Source organism: Pristiophorus japonicus, unplaced genomic scaffold (assembly GCF_044704955.1).
Source record: "Pristiophorus japonicus isolate sPriJap1 unplaced genomic scaffold, sPriJap1.hap1 HAP1_SCAFFOLD_256, whole genome shotgun sequence".
NCBI lineage: Eukaryota > Metazoa > Chordata > Chondrichthyes > Pristiophoridae > Pristiophorus > Pristiophorus japonicus.
The window spans coordinates 329,200-338,816 of NW_027252296.1; the positions used below are offsets into that span (position 1 = coordinate 329,200).

At 43.8% G+C, this 9,617-nt stretch overlaps 1 protein-coding gene across 1 annotated transcript; it reads right to left on the reverse strand.

The window, feature by feature from the left end:
* Positions 1–6,858: 6,858 nt before the first annotated feature.
* On the reverse strand, positions 6,859–7,671 carry LOC139247086 (probable G-protein coupled receptor 139). The gene has a single exon (XM_070871499.1). It carries the CDS (start codon positions 7,669–7,671, stop codon positions 6,859–6,861), a length of 813 nt encoding a protein of 270 aa, XP_070727600.1.
* Positions 7,672–9,617: the final 1,946 nt, after the last annotated feature.

Consider the following 9,617-nt stretch of genomic DNA (forward strand, 5'->3'; position numbering starts at 1 on the left):
ACCGGAGTCATGTGATCTCCTGGGAGAGGTAAAAACCAGTTAAAAACCCAGGACAATTCAGGGAAAAAAACCTGGGAACATTCCTCTCCGACCCATCCAGGCGATCGACACTAGTCCAGGAGATCACCCTGGCCGTATTCTATTCCCTGCAGTACTTACATTATATCTGCTCCGTCCAACAAAAGGTCATCCAGTCTAATCCTAAACAACCTTCCGGATATAAAAGGGGTCGGAGGGTCTAGTAAGGAGGAGGAACTGAGGGAAATCCTTATTAGTCGGGAAACTGTGTTGGGGAAATTGATGGGATTGAAGGCCGATAAATCCCCAGGGCCTGATGGACTGCATCCCAGAGTACTTAAGGAGGTGGCCTTGGAAATAGTGGACGCATTGACAGTCATTTTCCAACATTCCATTGACTCTGGATCAGTTCCTATGGAGTGGAGGGTAGCCAATGTAACCCCCCTTTTTAAAAAAGGAGGGAGAGAGACAACAGGGAATTATAGACCGGTCAGCCTGACATCGGTAGTGGGTAAAATGATGGAATCAATTATTAAGGATGTCATAGCAGTGCATTTGGAAAGAGGTAATATGATAGGTCCAAGTCAGCATGGATTTGTGAAAGGGAAATCATGCTTGACAAATCTTCTGGAATTTTTTGAGGATGTTTCCAGTAGAGTGGACAAGGGAGAACCAGTTGATGTGGTGTATTTGGACTTTCAGAAGGCTTTCGACAAGGTCCCACACAAGAGATTAATGTGCAAAGTTAAAGCACATGGGATTGGGGGTAGTGTGCTGACATGGATTGAGAACTGGTTGTCAGACAGGAAGCAAAGAGTAGGAGTAAATGGGGACTTTTCAGAATGGCAGGCAGTGACTAGTGGGGTACCGCAAGGTTCTGTGCTAGAACCCCAACTGTTTACACTGTACATTAATGATTTAGACGAGGGGATTAAATGTAGTGTCTCCAAATTTGCGGATGACAGTAAGTTGGGTGGCAGTGTGAGCTGCGAGGAGGATGCTATGAGACTGCAGAGCGACTTGGATAGGTTAGGTGAGTGGGCAAATGCATGGCAGATGAAGTATAATATGGATAAATGTGAGGTTATCCACTTTGGTGGTAAAAACAGAGAGACAGACTATTATCTGAATGGTGACAGATTAGGAAAAGGGGAGGTGCAAAGAGACCTGGGTGTCATGGTACATCAGTCATTGAAGGTTGGCATGCAGGTACAGCAGGCGGTTAAGAAAGCAAATGGCATGTTGGCCTTCATAGCGAGGGGATTTGAGTACAGGGGCAGGGAGGTGTTGCTACAATTGTACAGGGCCTTGGTGAGGCCACACCTGGAGTATTGTGTACAGTTTTGGTCTCCTAACCTGAGGAAGGACATTCTTGCTATTGAGGGAGTGCAGCGAAGGTTCACCAGACTGATTCCCGGGATGGCGGGACTGACCTATCAAGAAAGACTGGATCAACTGGGCTTGTATTCACTGGAGTTCAGAAGAATGAGAGGGGACCTCATAGAAACGTTTAAAATTCTGACGGGGTTAGACAGGTTAGATGCAGGAAGAATGTTCCCAATGTTGGGGAAGTCCAGAACCAGGGGACACAGTCTAAGGATAAGGGGTAAGCCATTTAGGACCGTGATGAGGAGGAATTTCTTCACCCAGAGAGTGGTGAACCTGTGGAATTCTCTACCACAGAAAGTTGTTGAGGCTAATTCACTAAATATATTCAAAAAGGAGTTAGATGTAGTCCTTACTACTAGGGGAATCAAGGGGTATGGTGAGAAAGCAGGAATGGGGTACTGAAGTTGCATGTTCAGCCATGAACTCATTGAATGGCGGTGCAGGCTAGAAGGGCCGAATGGCCTACTCCTGCACCTATTGTCTATGTTTCTATGTTTCTATCAGCTCTATTTCCGTAACCCTGCAGGTTACTGCACTTTAAATGCCCATCCAAACATCTCTTAAAAGCGGTGAGGGTTTCTGCATCTACCACTCTGCAAGGCAGTGAGTTCCAGATCCCCACAACCCTCTGTGTAAAGAAGCCCCACCTCAAATCCCTTCTAAACCTTCCACCAACCACCTTAAGAGTATTCCCCCTCGTAACAGACCCCGCCACCAATGGAAAAAGCCCTTACTATCCACTATGTCAAGGCCCCTCAATATTTTGTAAACCTCAATGATGTCTCCTCTCAACATCCTCTGTTCCAATGAGAACAAACCCAGCCTCACCAAACTCTCCTCATAACTAAGATTCTCCATTCCAGGCAGCATCCTAGTAAATCCCCTTTGCACCCTCTCTAGTGCAATCATGTCCTTCCTATAATGTGACCAGAACTGCACGCAATACTCCAGCTGTGGCCTTACCAAAGTATTGTACAATTTAAACATAACCTCACTGCTCTTACATTCTATGCCTCGGCCAATAAAGGCAAGCATTCCGTATGCCTTGTTAGTCAGGAAAGTGTCAGTGAGAATAATGAATTGAAAAGTTTTTCTTGGTGATGTTTTTGCCTTTGCCTATATTGAACAAGGTTGAAAATGTGTATGATAGCCTTGCTACTACCTAAACATTGGAACCATGCAGGGAGCACTGGGTAGCCATCCAATCTTTGAATAAGATAAATGAAAAGTCTAGCAATGGCTTGAATCTGATGTCCAGTGTGGATATTGTGATACCGCTGTGTTTGCAAATATGATATGTTGTGCTTGAGTTAAATAGCATGCAACTAGTATCATGAAGATGCGCTGAAGAACGGGACTCACACATGCTCAGTTATTTGACTACAGCACGAAATGAAATGGATAAATTGGCTCCGGAGAAGGAGACAACTTGTCATCGAAGTACTGATATACATATTCCATAGCAAAACTGAATTTTAATCAGACAATATAGAGTTAAACGTACTTGAGCCTATCAGAAGCGCAATTATTAAAAATATGATTTGATACAGGATTTGGATTTCTGAAATTCATGGTAGAATTCCTTTGAGGTAACAATGAAATTGCGATGACTGAAAGCTGGTGAGAAATGATATATAAACACATATTTTCGTAAGATGGATAATGGTAAGGTGATCTGGATCATTGCATATATACAGTAAATTGTAGCATTATAGAGAAAATGCCTCCCAAGAAAGACAGCGCGAAGAATTGTGAGAATTTGGGATGGAAAGTCCGGATTACCCAACAATTCGTTGTTCGCTCGAGGCAGTCTGTGAGATTAGCATATGCTGGGTTAAAAGTTAAAATGGTAGGGTATGTCAGAGTCATTCAGTCATTTTCCATGTGTTAACTTGCTCACTCTGTTTTGGGAGGGGAATATTTTATTGCGTATAGTAAAACAATTAGAAGAGTTGAGTGCCTGGATGCTTAGTTTGAGTAGTTATTCTGTGGCATTTGTGTAACTATTGACTTACCATGGTTTATTCATAGAACGCATAGAATGCAGTGTTCAAAGGCAAAATCTAGTTAAGTAAATATAAAGAAGCAATGTTTTCGCTGTATACACTGGAATCGTGGTTATTGTGTGCATCAGTAGCTCGTTCATACTGGTTTATAATGAAAAAGAAGCAAGCACTGGTTTTGTGTAGTATGAAGTTTCAATAAAGATCTGATCCTGCGATTACTACAACTGAGTATGTGTCTAACCTGACGTTTAAAGCAACAAAATGAAAAGGAACAAAAAGCATTGCTCATGAATGACAGCAGGAGAGAGACAAAAAGGCACGCAAGGCAAGGGAGTGTGTGAATGTGTGTGATAAAGAGAGAGAGAGAGAGACAGAGAGAGAGAGAAAGAGAGAGAGACAGAGAGAGAGAGAGAACCAACTAGAGATCTGGCCATCCTAGACTGGGTGTTGTGAAATGAGAGAGGACTAATTAGCAATCTCGTTGTGTGAGGCCCCCTGGGGAAGAGTGACCATAATATGGTAGAATTCTTTATGATGATGGAGAGTGACAGTGATAATTCAGAGACTAGGGTACTGAACTGAAGGAAAGGTAACTTCGATGGTATGAGACATGAATTGGCTAGGATAAACTGGCAAATTATACTTAAATGTTTGACAGTGGATAGGCAATGGCAGACATTTATAGATTACATGGATGAACCTCAACAATTGTACATCGCTGTCTGGAGTAAAAATAAAACGGGGAAAGTAGCTAAACCGTGGCTAACAAGGGAAATTTAGGATAGAGTTAAATCCAAGGAAGAGGCATATAAATTGGCCAGAAAAATCGTAAACCTGAGGACTGGGAGAAATTAGAATTCAGCAGAGGAAAACAAAGGGTTTAATTAAGAGGGAGAAAATAGAGTATTAGAGGAATTTTCTGGGAACATAAAAAGCTTCTATAGATATGTGAAGAGAAAAAAGATTAGTGAAGACTAACGTAGGTCCCTTGCAGTCAGAATCAGGTGAATTTATAATGGGGAACAAAGAAATGGCAGACCAATTGAACAAATACTTTGGATCTGTCTTCACTAAGGAAGACACAAATAACCTTCTGGAAATACTAGGGGTTCGAGGGTCTAGCGAAAAGGGGGAACTGAAGGAAATCCTTATTAGACAGGAAATTGTGTTGGGGAAAATGATGGGATTGAAGGAGGATAAATCCCCAGGGCCTGATCGGCTGCATCCCAGAGAACTTAAGGAAGTGGCCTAGAAATGGTGGATGCCTTGGTGATCATTTTCAAACATTCTATTGACTCTGAATCAGTTCCTATGGACTGGAGGGTAGCTAATGTAACACCTCTTTTTAAAAAAGGAGGGAGAGAGAAAACAGGGAATTATAGACCGGGTAGCCTGATATCGGTGGTGCGGATGAAATAGCAGCACATTTGGAAAGCAGTGACAGGATAGGTTCAAGTCAGCATGGTCTTATGAAGTGGAAATCATGCTTGACAAATCTTCTAGAATTTTTTGTGGATGTAACTAGTAGAGTGGACAAGGGAGAACCAGTGGATGTGGTGTATTTGGACTTTCAAAAGGCTTTTGGCAAGGTCCCACATAAAAGATTGGTGCACAAAATTAAAGCACATGGTATTGGGGTAATATATTGAACGTGGATAGAGAACTGGTTGGCAGACAGGAAGCAGAGAGTCGGGATAAACGGGTCCTTTTCAGAATGGCAGGCAGTGACTAGTGGGGTGCCGCAGGGTTCAGTGCTGGGACCCCAGCTATTTACAATATACATTAACGATTTAGATGAAGGAATTGAATGTAATATCTACAAGTTTGCAGACGACACGAAGCTGGGTGGCGGTGTGAGCTGTGAGTAGAATGCTCAGATGCTGCAGGGTGACTTGGACAGGTTAGGTGAAAGGGCAAATGCATGGCAGATGCAGCATAATGTGGATAAATGTGAGGTTATCCACTTTTGTGGCAAAAACCGGAAAATAGAATGTTATCTGAATGGTGACAGATTAGGAAAAGGGGAGATGCAACGGGACCTGGGTGTCAAGGTACATCAGTCATTGAAGTTTGGCATGCAGGTACAGCAGGTGGTGAAGAAGGCAAATGGCATGTTGGCCTTCATAGCTAGAAGGTTTGAGTATAGGAGCAGGGAAGTCTTACTGCAATTGTACAGGGCCTTGGTGAGGCCACATCTGGAATATTGTGTTCCGTTTTTGTCTCCTGATCTGAGGAAGGACATTCTTGCTGTTGAGGGAGTGCAGCGAAGGTTCACCAGTTTGATTCTCAGATTGGCAGGACTGACATATGAGAAGAGACTGGATCAACTGGGCTTGTATCCATTGGAGTTTAGAAGAATGAGAGGGGATCTCATAGAAACATATAAAATTCTGACGGGATTGGACAGGTTAGGGTCAGAAGAATGTTCCCGTTGCTGGGGAGTTCCACAACCAGTCGTCACAGTCTAAGAATAAGGGGTAAGCCATTTAGGATCAAGATGAGGAGAAAAGTCTTCACTCAGAGAGTGGTGAACCTGTGGAATTCTCTACCACAGAAAGTTGCTGAGGTCAGTTCATTGGATATATTCAAAAGGGAGTTAGATATGGCCCTCACGGCCAAAAAGATCAAGGAGTATGGAGAGAAAGCAGGAAAGGGGTACTGAGGTTGAGTGATGAGCCATGATCTTATTGAATGGTGGTGCAGGCTCGAAGGGCCGAATGTCCTGCTCCTGCACCTAATTTCTATGTTTCTATATTTCGAGGGTAGAGTGAGAAGAGAGGGATGAAAAACCCAAGATGAGAGAGTGAGTAATATATGCCTACATGAAATGTGTGATGGTGATGAACAATGTGTCTCCATAAATGTGATAATATTTATTGTGGATTTGTGGGAGAACGTCATTGTGCAAGTAATATCTCTGGTAGTGTTTTAATGATTTCACGGTGTTCTGTGATTCAGTTAATATTTACACGGGGACTGACTTAATATGTCCGTGGGCTATCGCTTCCTCCCACTGTAAATATGAGGCAAGGGTTTGTGGGAGTGATTTATTGATTACTGTCAGATATTGGAGTAAAACAATTCAGACAGAGCGTGTCAGTGAGTGTGTTAATATTAACCCGTCGTCTCTGTCAGTGTGTTAATAGTCCTCAGGTCAGTGGGAGTGCCTCACAGTTCACTGGGTGACTCTGGTGGTGGGTTAAGATGTACAGAGTGTTTAAGTGATTGTGTTAATATTAATCTGTGGTCTCTGTCAGAATGTTAATAGTCCTCAGGTCAGTGGGAGTCTCTTTCCGTTCACTGATTTTCTCCGGCAGTGGATTATGATGTACGCAGTGTTTTAATGAGCGTGTTAATATTACAGATATCACAAACCCTGCGAGTGAGTGTGGGTCTGACAAAGTATGAGGCAGGATTGAGCTCTAATACTCGTCTCATCATTTAATTATTTTACAATTAAAGTGAAGGGAAATTTCAGCATATGTTTCAACTGCTCTCTGAACTTAGTCTGTGTCAGAGCATAAATACCAGTGTTTGTGCAACAACTCAGGAGCTGGGACATGAATCCCATTTCTTTTACATAGCGAGGTATATATACACTCCTGGACCACATAAACAGCAGCCGATACCATATAGAAACCACCATGAACACCGCCCATAAAAGTATGAAATTGCCCGAGATAACAAACAGTAAAATGATGGATTTATTTCGGCTCTCCATTTCTGGGTCTCTGGAACTCTCCCCACTGCTGGGTCTCCGGAGTCTGGTGCGGGCTCTGCTGGCCACTAAAATGTGCCTGACAGTTAAAGCATTCAGCAGCAGAATCAGAACAAATGGGAGACCTGGTGTGAGAATATAATGAACGAACTCAATGGCAGCCCAGACCGGAGAATTCATATCATGGAATGTTACAAAACAAAACCAGGGGCTGTTCACAAGCTGATATCCACCTGTGAACAGAAAATACCAGGGGATGTTCTTTAAACCACTCAGCACAGTCACTGTTCCCAGAACCACAGCCGCCGTTCTCTTGGTGCAATGTTTAATTTTCAGTTTCTGGCAACAAATGGCCACAAATCGATCAGAGGTGAAAGTGACGGTGAACCAGACAGAACAGTCTGTGACTGCATAAAGCAGGACAGCGTGGATATTACACACCGGGATAGAACCCAGGAAATCAAACTGTTCCTTATAAGCAATTGGAATCTGCCTCAATATCAGGTCGAAGAAAACGACCAGTAGATCCGCCGTTGCCATGGCCACCAGGTAGTGAGTTACACATTTGGAGAGACCGCACTTTCCCCGGGACAGGATCACAATCGTCACTAAGTTCACTGTGAGGAAGATAAATAAGGAGGGACATTATACATCACACTGTGAGCAAGAGCAGCAGTTTGATGGAATTCGGGGTGAATCTGAAACTCCTCAGCCCCATTCAATGGTATACTCTTATTCTATTACCCACAATACAGGTTTATTTGTAGGAATATCGGGAATACATTGTGGAATCAATTAATGAATAGGGATTAATACAAGATGAAATTAACAGATGTGTGATCAATGAGAGATTGTGGTAGATCTAACCTTAGCCCAGGAGACCAAAGCACAACCTGAAGTACCAGGGACACAAAGGCCAAAAACCTCCTCAAGGAACATTTCGTGAGAATGTAAATTCTCCACTAGTAGTCCAACCAACAGAAGCAGTGCCACTAATGCAGAACTGGAGATGATGAGATCATCATCAGCAATCCCTCGAAATCTTGGAAGACTTACTTCCACTCTACAGGTGACTTCTCAGGGTTGTCTCTGTCGGTCTCTGCCACAGGTGGGGCAGAGTATGGTTGAAGGAAAGGGTGGGTGGGGAGTCCGGTTTGCCGCACGCTCCTTCCGTTGTCTGCCTGGTAAGCTCTTGGTGACAAAACCTAAGGGACTCATCGCCCTCCCGGAAGCTCTTCCTCCACTTAGGGTGTTCTTTGGCCCGGGATTCCCAGGTGCCGGTGGTGATGTTGCACTTTATCAAGGAGACTTTGACGGTGTCAGTGAAACGTTTCCTCTACCAACCTGGGGCTCGCTTGTCGTGCTGGACCTTTTCATGGATGTCTGCCCTTGCTGACAGTAAGCTCCCAAGGTATGGAAAATTGTCCAAGCTGAGATGAGAAGTGGCACACTGACTGGACCTCATTGATGAGTGGATGTTTCAGATATTTCAAGATATGTATGTGATTTAAGAGAATTTTGCTGCGACTCTGTGTAAGTAAATGTACTGATATAAGATGAAAACAAACGCAAAATCCAGGGAATGCTAAACATCTGAAAAAGTGAAAATGCTGGAATTACTCAGCTGGTGAGGATGTTTCCAGTAGAGTGGATAAGGGAGAACCAGTTGATGTGGTATATTTGGACTTTCAGAAGGCTTTCGACAAGGTCCCACACAAGAGATTGATGTGCAAAGTTAGAGCACATGGGATTGGGGGTAGTGTACTGACATGGATTGAGAACTGGTTGTCAGACAGGAAGCAAAGAGTAGGAGTAAATGGGTACTTTTCAGAATGGCAGGCAGTGACTAGTGGGGTACCGCAAGGTTCTGTGCTGGGGCCCCAGCTGTTTACACTGTACATTAATGATTTAGATGAGGGGATTAAATGTAGTATCTCCAAATTTGCGGATGACACTAAGTTGGGTGGCAGTGTGAGCTGCGAGGAGGATGCTGTGAGGCTGCAGAGCGACTTGGATAGGTTAGGTGAGTGGGCAAATGCATGGCAGATGAAGTATAATGTGGATAAATGTGAGGTTATCCACTTTGGTGGTAAAAACAGAGAGACAGACTATTATCTGAATGGTGACAGATTAGGAAAAGGGGAGGTGCAAAGAGACCTGGGTGTCATGGTACATCAGTCATTGAAGGTTGGCATGCAGGTGCAGCAGGCGGTTAAGAAAGCAAATGGCATGTTGGCCTTCATAGCAAGGGGATTTGAGTACAGGGGCAGGGAGGTGTTGCTACAGTTGTACAGGGCATTGGTGAGGCCACACCTGGAGTATTGTGTACAGTTTTGGTCTCCTAACCTGAGGAAGGACATTCTTGCTATTGAGGGAGTGCAGCGAAGGTTCACCAGACTGATTCCCGGGATGGCGGGACTGACCTATCAAGAAAGACTGGATCAACTGGGCTTGTATTCACTGGAGTTCAGAAGAATGAGAGGGGA

Bases quoted from the DNA above. Each gene is read 5' to 3' on its own strand.
- LOC139247086 (XM_070871499.1), bottom strand. From the start codon at position 7,671: ATGGCAACGGCGGATCTACTGGTCGTTTTCTTCGACCTGATATTGAGG.